The sequence below is a fragment of the Salmo salar genome, chromosome 09, assembly GCF_965601325.2.
Source record: "Salmo salar chromosome 09, fSalSal1, whole genome shotgun sequence".
In the NCBI taxonomy this organism is placed as follows: Eukaryota; Metazoa; Chordata; class Actinopteri; order Salmoniformes; family Salmonidae; genus Salmo; species Salmo salar.
In genome coordinates this window covers 161123207-161136063 of record NC_138299.1, presented here as the reverse complement: position 1 = coordinate 161136063, position 12857 = coordinate 161123207, and the positions used below count along the sequence as shown (strand labels likewise).

At 40.7% G+C, this 12857-nt stretch overlaps 1 protein-coding gene across 2 annotated transcripts in view; it reads right to left on the bottom strand.

The window, feature by feature from the left end:
* The window catches only part of ehd2b (EH-domain containing 2b), a 42153-nt gene that overhangs the window by 17375 nt on the left and 11921 nt on the right, over positions 1–12857 (bottom strand). The window contains exon 2 of one of the 2 annotated variants that reach the window (XM_014215539.3): positions 2036–2640. In XM_014215539.3, the coding sequence (XP_014071014.1) occupies positions 2036–2256 (221 nt within the window). In that variant the 5' untranslated portion in view covers positions 2257–2640. The remainder of the gene's footprint in view (positions 1–2035; positions 2641–12857) is intronic. The other variant, XM_045724907.2, reaches the window with a different exon arrangement.

Below are 12857 nucleotides of genomic sequence, written 5' to 3'. Positions count from 1 at the left end.
AATACCTTACTGTGTATAATATCTTACTGTGTATAATATCTTACTGTGTATAATACCTTACTGTGTATAAACCTTACTGTGTATAAACCTTACTGTGTATAATACCTTACTGTGTATAATACCTTACTGTGTATAATACCTTACTGTGTATAATACCTTACTGTGTATAAACCTTACTGTGTATAATATCTTACTGTGTATAATATCTTACTGTGTATAATACCTTACTGTGTATAATACCTTACTGTGTATAATACCTTACTGTGTATAAACCTTACTGTGTATAATACCTTACTGTGTATAATACCTTACTGTGTATAAACCTTACTGTGTATAATACCTTACTGTGTATAATACCTTACTGTGTATAATACCTTACTGTGTATAAACCTTACTGTGTATAATACCTTACTGTGTATAATATCTTACTGTGTATAATATCTTACTGTGTATAAACCTTACTGTGTATAATACCTTACTGTGTATAATACCTTACTGTGTATAATACCTTACTGTGTATAATACCTTACTGTGTATAATACCTTACTGTGTATAAACCTTACTGTGTATAATACTTACTGTGTATAATACCTTACTGTGTATAAACCTTACTGTGTATAATACCTTACTGTGTATAAACCTTACTGTGTATAATACCTTACTGTGTATAATACCTTACTGTGTATAAACCTTACTGTGTATAATACCTTACTGTGTATAATACCTTACTGTGTATAATACCTTACTGTGTATATCTTACTGTGTATAATACCTTACTGTGTATAATACCTTACTGTGTATAAACCTTACTGTGTATAAACCTTACTGTGTATAAACCTTACTGTGTATAATACCTTACTGTGTATAATACCTTACTGTGTATAATACCTTACTGTGTATAATACCTTACTGTGTATATCTTACTGTGTATAATACCTTACTGTGTATAATACCTTACTGTGTATAATACCTTACTGTGTATAATATCTTACTGTGTATAATATCTTACTGTGTATAATATCTTACTGTGTATAATATCTTACTGTGTATAAACCTTACTGTGTATAATACCTTACTGTGTATAATACCTTACTGTGTATAAACCTTACTGTGTATAATACCTTACTGTGTATAATACCTTACTGTGTATAATACCTTACTGTGTATAAACCTTACTGTGTATAATACCTTACTGTGTATAATACCTTACTGTGTATAATACCTTACTGTGTATAAACCTTACTGTGTATAATACCTTACTGTGTATAATACCTTACTGTGTATAATACCTTACTGTGTATAATACCTTACTGTGTATAAACCTTACTGTGTATAATACCTTACTGTGTATAAACCTTACTGTGTATAATACCTTACTGTGTATAATACCTTACTGTGTATAATACCTTACTGTGTATAATACCTTACTGTGTATAATACCTTACTGTGTATAATACCTTACTGTGTATAAACCTTACTGTGTATAAACCTTACTGTGTATAATACCTTACTGTGTATAATACCTTACTGTGTATAAACCTTACTGTGTATAATACCTTACTGTGTATAATACCTTACTGTGTATAAACCTTACTGTGTATAATACCTTACTGTGTATAATACCTTACTGTGTATAATACCTTACTGTGTATAATATCTTACTGTGTATAAACCTTACTGTGTATAATACCTTACTGTGTATAATATCTTACTGTGTATAATACCTTACTGTGTATAATACCTTACTGTGTATATCTTACTGTGTATAATACCTTACTGTGTATAAACCTTACTGTGTATAAACCTTACTGTGTATAAACCTTACTGTGTATAATACCTTACTGTGTATAATACCTTACTGTGTATAATACCTTACTGTGTATAATACCTTACTGTGTATAAACCTTACTGTGTATAATACCTTACTGTGTATATCTTACTGTGTATATCTTACTGTGTATAAACCTTACTGTGTATAAACCTTACTGTGTATAAACCTTACTGTGTATAAACCTTACTGTGTATAATATCTTACTTGATGAATGTAGTCTTGCCAGTGGAGTACTGCCCCACCACCAGCACCATGGGTTTGTTGTCAAAGTCTGCGTCCTCCAGAGAGGGGGAGTGGAAGTCATGGAAACCGTAGTACTGCTCCAGGGGGAGGAGCTTCTGACGGTACAGAGACTTTAGCCCCTCTGTTACCGTCCTGATCACCTCAGGAGTCTTCTTCACATCCTTACGGCCCCAACGAGACATCCTGATTGGCTGACTGGCTAAATGATTGGCTGATTGGTTGATCGTTGTCCTTCAAAGAGCCAATTATCTACCTTTGAGGAATGTGAGGGAGCTTGGGAGTTCTGTAAAGTATGTGTGTGTGTGTGTGTGTGTGTGTGTGTGTGTGTGTGTGTGTGTGTGTGTGTGTGTTACGTCCGTGTTTCTTGAAGGTGAACCTGGGAGCGTTTTCAGGTGTTTCCTGTATTTTAATGTGAACTCTTCTCTTCCTCTAAGACCTCTTCTTCAGCCGGGCCTCTTAGAGGATGGTACTGGATGTTACTGTACCGCCTGCTTTATGTCGTTAAAGCTCTGGTCCGAGGTCTTCCCTCTCCTACACAGTCACCACTCTGACTCCTGAGAAGACTTCTGGGAAGGAAAAAAAAAAGTATAAAAAAATGAAAACCAGCAATGAAACGTAAATTATAAACACGTCTCTAGAAATACAGGGAACACACTGCTGCAAAAGAAAATCGTCGACATGTTCCAGTGCCATTTTGTAGTGACAGGAGACTACTAGAAACAACGTAGAACAGAGAGTCTGTTCAGAGCACGCTACACATACAGAACATACAGCTAGATATATAGGGATCTAGCATAGAACAGCTATGATACTCAACAATAGGTAAGTGGGATTTCAGGTCTATGCATACAATTCTGTCTGCAACATTGTGAATATTACACCCTACTGAACACTGTCTGCCTGTCTACTGCTTTGACTTCTCCTACGGACGTGGAGTCAGATTTAGCCCACTACACTGCATTGTCTGAAAACTACAGTATATTATCTGGAAAATACAGTATATAATCTAGAAACTACAGTATATTATCTGGAAAATACAGTATATAATCTAGAAACTACAGTATATTATCTGAAAACTACAGTATATTATCTGGAAAATACAGTATATAATCTAGAAACTACAGTATATTATCTGGAAACTACAGTATATTACCTGGAACTACAGTATATAATCTAGAAACTACAGTATATTATCTGGAAAATACAGTATATAATCTAGAAACTACAGTATATTATCTGGAAACTACAGTATATTATCTGGAAACTACAGTATATAATCTAGAAACTACAGTATATTATCTGGAAACTACAGTATATTATCTGGAAACTACAGTATATAATCTAGAAACTACAGTATATTATCTGGAAACTACAGTATATTATCTGGAAAATACAGTATATAATCAAGAAACTACAGTATATTATCTGGAAACTACAGTATATAATCTAGAAACTACAGTATATTATCTAGAAACTACAGTATATTATCTGGAAACTACAGTATATTATCTGGAAAATACAGTATATAATCAAGAAACTACAGTATATTATCTGGAAACTACAGTATATTATCTGGAAAATACAGTATATAATCTAGAAACTACAGTATATTATCTGGAAACTACAGTATATTATCTGGAAACTACAGTATATAATCTAGAAACTATAGTATATTATCTGGAAACTACAGTGCATTGTCTGGACTCTACAGTACAGGGAGAGAGAGACACAGCTGCATGTGAGCTCTCACGTTTTTTGAACAAAAAGAGAGATTTGGAGTTAGATAAACTTGGATTTTTTTCGTCAGGGACACATATAGGATGCTACCCTCCACAGCATAACCTTCACTCCAGATTCAAAACTCCAAACCTAAAACCTAATTTTGGACAAAATTACCTGGAAGGATTACTACTTCCTTTTTAAAAAAAAAATTTATGAGCAAGTCTTCCTTCATGATCTGGCCTCTGTAAAATGGTATAGAATCAGCTTGATCCCCTCTGTAAAATGGTAGAGAATCAGCTTGATCCCCTCTGTTAAATGGTATAGAATCAGCTTGATCCCCTCTGTTAAATGGTATAGAATCAGCTTGATCCCCTCTGTTAAATGGTATAGAATCAGCTTGATCCCCTCTGTAAAATGGTATAGAATCAGCTCGATCCCCTCTGTTAAATGGTATAGAATCAGCTTGATCCCCTCTGTTTAATGGTATAGAATCAGCTTGATCCCCTCTGTTAAATGGTAGAGAATCAGCTTGATCCCCTCTGTTAAATGGTATAGAATCAGTTTGATCCCCTCTGTTTAATGGTATAGAATCAGCTTGATCCCCTCTGTTAAATGGTATAGAATCAGCTTGATCCCCTCTGTTTAATGGTATAGAATCAGCTTGATCCCCTCTGTTAAATGGTAGAGAATCAGCTTGATCCCCTCTGTTAAATGGTAGAGAATCAGCTTGATCCCCTCTGTTAAATGGTAGAGAATCAGCTTGATCCCCTCTGTTAAATGGTATAGAATCAGCTTGATCCCCTCTGTTAAATGGTAGAGAATCAGCTTGATCCCCTCTGTTAAATGGTATAGAATCAGCTTGATCCCCTCTGTTAAATGGTATAGAATCAGTTTGATCCCCTCTGTTAAATGGTATAGAATCAGCTTGATCCCCTCTGTTAAATGGTATAGAATCAGCTTGATCCCCTCTGTTAAATGGTATAGAATCAGCTTGATCCCCTCTGTTAAATGGTATAGAATCAGCTTGATCCCCTCTGTTAAATGGTATAGAATCAGCTTGATCCCCTCTGTTAAATGGTATAGAATCAGCTTGATCCCCTCTGTTAAATGGTATAGAATCAGCTTGATCCCCTCTGTTAAATGGTATAGAATCAGCTTGATCCCCTCTGTTAAATGGTATAGAATCAGCTTGATCCCCTCTGTTAAATGGTATAGAATCAGCTTGATCCCCTCTGTTAAATGGTGTAGAATCAGCTTGGTTGTCGAAGACACTTGGACCTTCTTTTTTGATATTTTCAGTGGTATTGTTAACAAACACGCCCCCATAAAGAAAATGAGAATTAAAAACGGGTTCAGCCCCTGGTTCGACCGTGATCTTGCGGAGTCACTCCACCTCAAGAATTGCATTTGGCGAAAGTCTCGGCACACACATACTCAGGCTGACTGGCTCTCGTTCAGGCAAATGAGAAATAAATTCACTCAGGCTATCCGGAAGGCCAAAGTTAGTTACTTTAAGGAGCAGTTCTCTCTCTGTGGGTCCAACCCCAAGAAGTTCTGGAAAACGGTTAAAGAGCTGGAGAATAAACCCTCCTCCTCACAGCTGCTCATGTCCCTTAATGTTGATGATGTGGTTGCTACTAACAAGAAGCACATGGCTGAGCTCTTTAATTAATCACCACTTCATTAAGTCAGGATTCCTATTTGACTCAGCCATGCCTCCTTGCCCGTCCAACATTTCCTCATCTCCCACCCCTTCTAATGTGACTATCCCCGATGCTCCTCCCTCTTTTTCCCCTGCCCCGCTACAAAGTTTCTCCCTGCAGGCGGTAACAAACTGAGTCTGAGGTGCTAAAGGAGCTCCTTAACCTTCACCCCCCAAAAAAACATCTGGGTCAGATGGTTTAGACCCTTTCTTCTTTAAGATTGCTGCCCATATCATCGCCATGCCTATCTCTGACCTTTTTAACCTGTCTCTCCTCTCTGGGGAGGTTCCCATTGCTTGGAAGGCAGCCACGGTTCATCCTTTATTTAAAGGGGGAGATCAAGCTGATCCTAACTGTTATAAACCGATTTCTATTTTGGCCTGTTTATCAAAAGTGTTGGAAAAACTTAGCAATAATCAATAATCAGCTGACTGGCTTTCTTGATGTCTGTAGTATTCTCTCTGGTCTGCAATCTGGTTTCCCCTCAGGTTATGGATGTGTCACTGCAACCTTAAAAGGTCCTAAATGATGTCACCATTGCCCTTGATTCTAAGCAATATTGTGCTGCTATTTTTATTGACTTGGCCAAAGCTTTTGATACTGTAGGCCGTTCCATTCTTGTGTGCCGGCTAAGGAGTATTGGTGTCTCTGAGGGGTCTTTGGCCTGGTTTGCTAACTACCTCTCTCAAAGAGTGCAGTGTATAAAGTCAGAACATCTGCTGTCTCAGCCACTGCCTGTCACCAAGGGAGTACCCCAAAGCTCGATCCTAGGCCCCACGCTCTCCTCAATTTACATCATCAACATAGCTCAGGCAGTAGGAAGCTCTCTCTTTCATTTATATGCAGTTGATACAGTCTTATACTCAGCTGGCCCCTCCCTGGATTTTGTGTTTAACGCTCTACAACAAAGCATTCTTAGTGTCCAACAAGCTTTCTCTGCCCTTAACCTTGTTCTGAACACCTCCAAAACAAAGGTCGTGTGGTCTGGTAAGAAGAATGCCCCTCTCCCCACAGGTGTGACTATTACCTCTGAGGGTTTAGAACTTGAGGTAGTCACCTCATACAAGTACTTGGGAGTATGGCTAGACGGTACAGTGTCCTTCTCTCAGCACATATCCAAGCTGCAGGCTAAGGTTAAATCTAGAGTTGGTTTCCTCTATCGTAATCGCTCCTCTCACCCCAGCTGTAAAACTAACCCTGATTCAGATGACCATCCTACCCATGCTAGATTACGGAGACATAATTTACAGATCGGCAGGTAAGGGTGCTCTCGAGCGGTTAGATGTTCTTTAGCATTCAGCCATCAGATTTGCCACCAATGCTCCTTATAGGACACTTCACTGCACTCTACACTCCTCTGTAAACTGGTCATCTCTGTATACCCGTCGCAAGACCCACTGGTTGATGCTTATTTATAAAACCCTCTCAGGCCTCACTCCCCCTATCTGAGATATCTACTGCAGCCCTCATCGTCCACATACAACACCCGTTCACTCCCCCCTATCTGGGATATCTACTGCAGCCCTCATCCTCCACATACAACACCCGTTCACTCCCCCCTATCTGAGATATCTACTGCAGCCCTCATCCTCCACATACAGCACCCGTTCACTCCCCCTATCTGAGATATCTACTGCAGCCCTCATCCTCCACATACAGCACCCGTTCACTCCCCCCTATCTGAGATATCTACTGCAGCCCTCATCCTCCACATACAACACCCGTTCACTCCCCCTATCTGAGATATCTACTGCAGCCCTCATCCTCCACATACAACACCCGTTCACTCCCCCCTATCTGAGATATCTACTGCAGCCCTCATCCTCCACATACAACACCTGTTCACTCCCCCTATCTGAGATATCTACTGCAGCCCTCATCCTCCACATACAACACCTGTTCACTCCCCCTATCTGAGATATCTACTGCAGCCCTCATCCTCCACATACAGCACCCGTTCTGCCAGTCACATTCTGTTAAAGGTCCCCAAAGCACACACATCCCTGGTTCGCTCCTCTTTTCAGTTCGCTGCAGCAAGCGACTGGAACGAGCTGCAACAAACACTCAAACTGGACAGTTTTATCTCCATCTCTTAATTCAAAGACTCAATCATGGACACTCTTACTGACAGTTGTGGCTGCTTTGCGTGATGTATTGTCTCTACCTTCTTGCCTTTTGTACTGTTGTCTTTGCCCAAAAATGTTTGTACCATGTTTTGTGCTGCTACCATGTTGTGCTGCTACCATGTTGTGTTGCTACCATGTTGTGTTGCTAGCATGTTGTTGTCATGTTGTGTTGCTGCCATGTTGTGTTGCTGCCATGTTGTGTTGCTGCCATGTTGTGCTGCTACCATGTTGTGTTGTCATGTTGTGTTCCTGCCTTGCTATGTTGTTGTCTTAGGTCTCTCTTCATTGTCTCGTCTCTCTTGTTGTGATGTGTGTTTTGTCCTATATATTTTATAATAAATAAAAAAAATCCCAGCCCCTGTAGGTCGTCATTGTAGAAAAAATGTGTTCTTAACTGTTTTGCCTAGTTAAATAAAGGTTCAATAAAAAAATACAAAATTGTAAGAGCATGTCTGGAAAAACATGGTGTTCCCTTGCAGTGGAAACAGTAACACACACACACTCACACACACACACACACACACACACACAAACACACCCGTGTGTCCACTCACACCCAGCCCTGCTACATTAGTAGCCTACCTCATTTCCTTACATTGAAATGAGAAAGACATCAGTTTTTCCGAGAGGATGTGTTTGTTCTCAAGGGAACGTTGTTAAATGAGTGAATGATTATCAATTGTTCGCACAATGGAACGCTGTTGGAGCGAACCACACACACACACACACACACACACACACACACACACACACACACACACACACACACACACACACACACGATCCTCTCTACATGCACAGACACAGTCTGCCCTTTCATCCATGGGTTGTTAATTACCAGTCTGCTCTGAGAGAGCAGGTTATTACAGGAGTCGACTACCAAATGGTGCTGTATGCTGCTAGAGGAACATTACATCTGATAGGTATGAATGGTGCTGTATGCTCCTAGAGGAACATTACATCTGATAGGTATGAATGGTGCTGTATGCTGCTAGAGAAGCATTACATCTGATAGGTATGAATTGGTGCTGTATGCTCCTAGAGGAACATTACATCTTGATAGGTATGAATGGTGCCTGTAATGTAACTGTGTGTTGATAGTCAGATCAGATAGCACCTCCTGTCTCTCTCCCTCTCTCTTTCATTCTCTCTCCCTCTGCTGGTAAAAGCTACAGTGAGAGAATAAAGATGAGATCAGTCACACATCAGCAGACGTGAACTCATCTGTGGACAAGAGAGAGAGAGAGGAGAGAGAGAGGGGAGAGAGGGAGAGAGAGAGAGAGAGAGAGAGAGAGAGAGAGGGGGAGAGGGAGAGGGAGAGAGAGAGAGAAGAGAGAGAGGAGAGAGAGAGAGAGCGGGAGAGAGAGAGAGGGAGAGAGAGAGAGAGAGGGAGAGCGAGAGGGAGAGAGGGAGAGAGAGGAGAGAGAGGGAGAGCGAGAACTTCCTGGGACTATATGTTTCCCTGCAGTAGCGAAGGTGCAAACTTAGCAGTAGAAAGCCTGAACAATATATTTAACATATCACTTTTTTTTTTTTTTTTTTTTTTAAATAAGAAAATTAGTAGCAATGAGAAATGGTTTGATGAAGAGCGCAAAAACCTAAGAAATACATTGAGAAACCTATATCCAACCAAAAACACAGACCCAGAAAACCAGAACGCAGGCCTTAACTATGGGGAATCAGTACAGGAAACACACTACGTAAAAAAGAAGGAACCAACATGTTTGAAAACAGCTCGATGATCACATTTCCATTCATAGAGTTTATGTGAGTAAAGTCAGACCCTGTGATGGAGACAGGAAGTTTCGGTACTATTTTATACATGCCTAGAGATAATTTGTTCGTTCGACATGGTTGGATCTTTTTGAGCCTGTCAAATTAATAATGTACAAAATGGCGGTGGAAATGCCTTTATGCACAGATAATGATATAATAACCATCAAATATTGAAGTAAACTTGAAATCACACGATAATATGCTGTGTGGTCCTCCCACTACGACTCGGGAAACCAGGTAGTTTATCAGGCTACAGATGAAATCAGTTCTGATGAATTTCACAGGGAAAGTGCAAGGTGATGAGCTGGATGTTCCTTTCATAAATATCAAGACTCTTATTCTGGTGACACGATGATCGATGCTTGGCTGCTGTTTGACTAATACAAATATTCTCTCTCTCTTACCCAGAATAATGTCATTATCATGTATCTGCGAGCTGTTGGCTAGAGCGCACGGGCCAAGACCAGAGTAGACACATTTCAGATTTAGCGCAACAGTTTTCATGTCAAAACTACCGGTAACGTTTAAAATGAGATGGAAACACATTGAACTTTCGATTTTTATTCGGTAAATGAAAACTTAAGCGGAAAAGTTAATTTTGTGCACTTCTTTCATCACGCAACAATATCCTCAACAAGTCCGTTTGGTGGGAACAGTACGAAACACCACCGGTGGGGAAATGGACATATTGTCTTTATCCAGATTTTAGAATATTTGCATGGAAATCTGTTGCCGATGAAACCTAGTTAGAGAGATGGAAGATTCCTGAGTATCAAGTCACTTCTGTAAAACACTGAATAAACAACAACATGAAGAGTTATCTATCCAAAATGGAGATGTGTGGATAAACCACTTCTTCAATCTTTTTTGGCCCTATAACAAAAAACCTACAGCTAATATATATACATTATCATTTACTAAACTTAGAATCAACTATTAAAGACGACCAGAACCCACTGGATTCTCCAATTACATTGAATGAACTACAGGACAAAATACAAACCCTCCAAAACCAAAAAGGCCTGTGGTGTTGATGGTATCCTCAATGAAATGATAAAATATACAGACCACAAATTACCAATTGGCTATATACAAACTCTTCACTATTATCCTCAGCTCTGGTATCTTCCCCAATATTTGGAACCAAGGTCTAAATCACCCCAATTCACAAAAGTGAAGATGAATTTGACCCCAATAATTACAGTGGAATCTGTGTCAACAACCTCAGGGAAACCCTTTGCAGTATCATCAACAGCAGACTCCAACATTTCTTCAGTGAAAACAAATGACAAATTGGCTTCTTACCAGAATACCGTATGACAGACCATGTATTCACCGGGCAAACCTTAATTAAAAAACAAAGAATCCTAAACAAACCAAAGTCTTCTCATTCTTTGTTGATTTAAAAAAAAAAAAAGCTTTTGATTCAATTTGACATGAGGGTCTGCTGTATAAACTGATGGAAAGCGGGCAAAAATCTATGTCCACCAACAATAAGTGTTAAAATTGGCAATAAACACAGATGTATTCCCTCAGAGCTGGGGGATGTATCAAGAATGCAGCTTGAGCCCCACCCTCTTCAACATGTATATACCAACTAATTGGCGAGGGCACTAGAACAGTCTGCAGCACCCGGCCCTCACCCTACTAGAATCTGAAGTTAAATGTCTACTGTTTGCTGATGATCTGGTGCTTCTGTCCCCAACGAAGGAGGGCCTACAGCAGCACCTAGATCTCCTGCACAGATTCTGACAGACCTGGACCGCGGCAGTAAATCCCAGACAGTAAGGTCCAGATACCAGGACCACGAACATAAATTCTATCTAGACACTGTTGCTCTAGAGCAACACAAATAATTACACATACCTCGTCCTAAACATCAACACCACAGGTAACTTACACAAATCAAATCACATTTATTTATATAGCCCTTCTTACATCAGCTGATATCTCAAAGTGCTGTACAGAAACCCAGTCTAAAACCCCAAACAGCAAAGCAATGCAGGTGTAGAAGCACGGTGGCTAGGAAAAACTCCCTAGAAAGGCCAAAACCTAGGAAGAAACCTAGAGAGGAACCAGGCTATGAGGGGTGGCTAGGAAAAACTCCCTAGAAAGGCCAAAACCTAGGAAGAAACCCAGAGAGGAACCAGGCTATGAGGGGTGGCTAGGAAAAACTCCCTAGAAAGGCCAGAACCTAGGAAGAAACCTAGAGAGGAACCAGGCTATGAGGGGTGGCCAGTCCTCTTCTGGTTGTGCTGGGTGGAGATTAGAAACCTAGAGAGGAACCAGGCTATGAGGGGTGGCTAGGAAAAACTCCCTAGAAAGGCCAGAACCTAGGAAGAAACCTAGAGAGGAACCAGGCTATGAGGGGTGGCCAGTCCTCTTCTGGCTGTGCTGGGTGGAGATTAGAAACCCAGAGAGGAACCAGGCTATGAGGGGTGGCCAGTCCTCTTCTGGCTGTGCAGGGTGGAGATTAGAAACCCAGAGAGGAACCAGGCTGTGAACAAGCTGAGAGACAAGGCAAGAGGGGCCTTCTACGCCGTCAAAAGGAACATCAAATTAGAAATCCCAGTTAGGATCTGGCTTCAAATTAGTGGATTCGGGTATTTCAGCAACACCCGTTGCTGACAGGTGTATAAAATCGAGCACACAGCCATGCAATCTCCATAGACAAACATTGTCAGTAGAATGGCCTCGTACTGAAGAGCTCAGTGACTTTCAACATGGCACCGTCATAGGATGCCACCTTTCCAGCAAGTCAGTACTTCTGCCCTGCTGGAGTTGCCCCGGTCAGCGGTAAGTGCTGTTATTGTGAAGTAGAAACATCTTGTCGTACAAATCATCTGTCCTCAGTTGCAACACTCACTACCGAGTTCCAAACTGCCTCTGGAAGCAACGTCAGCACAATAACTGTTTGTCAGGAGCTTCGTGAAATGTGTTTCCACGGCCGAGTCATGATGCAACACTGAGCGTCGGCTGGAGTGGTGTAAAGCTCATCTTCATTGGACTCTGGAGCAGTGGAAATGTATTCTCTGGAGTGATGAATCACGCTTCACCATCTGGCAGTCTGATGGACGAATCTGGATTTGGCAGATGCCAGGAAAACGCTACCTGCCCCAATGCATTGTGCCAACTGTAAAGTTTGGTGGAGGAGGAATAATGGTCTGGGGCTGTTTTTCATGGTTCAGGCCCTTTAGTTCCAGTGAAGGGAAATCTTAACGCTACAGTATACAATGACATTCTAGATTGTTCTGTCCCAACCCTTGTGGCAACAGTTTGGGGAAGGCCCTTTCCTGTTTCAGCATGACAATGCCCCCGTGCACAAAGCGAGGCCCATACAGTGGTTTGTCGAGATCGTTGTGAAAGAACTAGACTGGCCTGCACAGAGCCCTGACCTCAACCCCATCAAACACCTTTGGGATGAATTGAAACATCTAGTGGAAAGCCTTCCCAGAA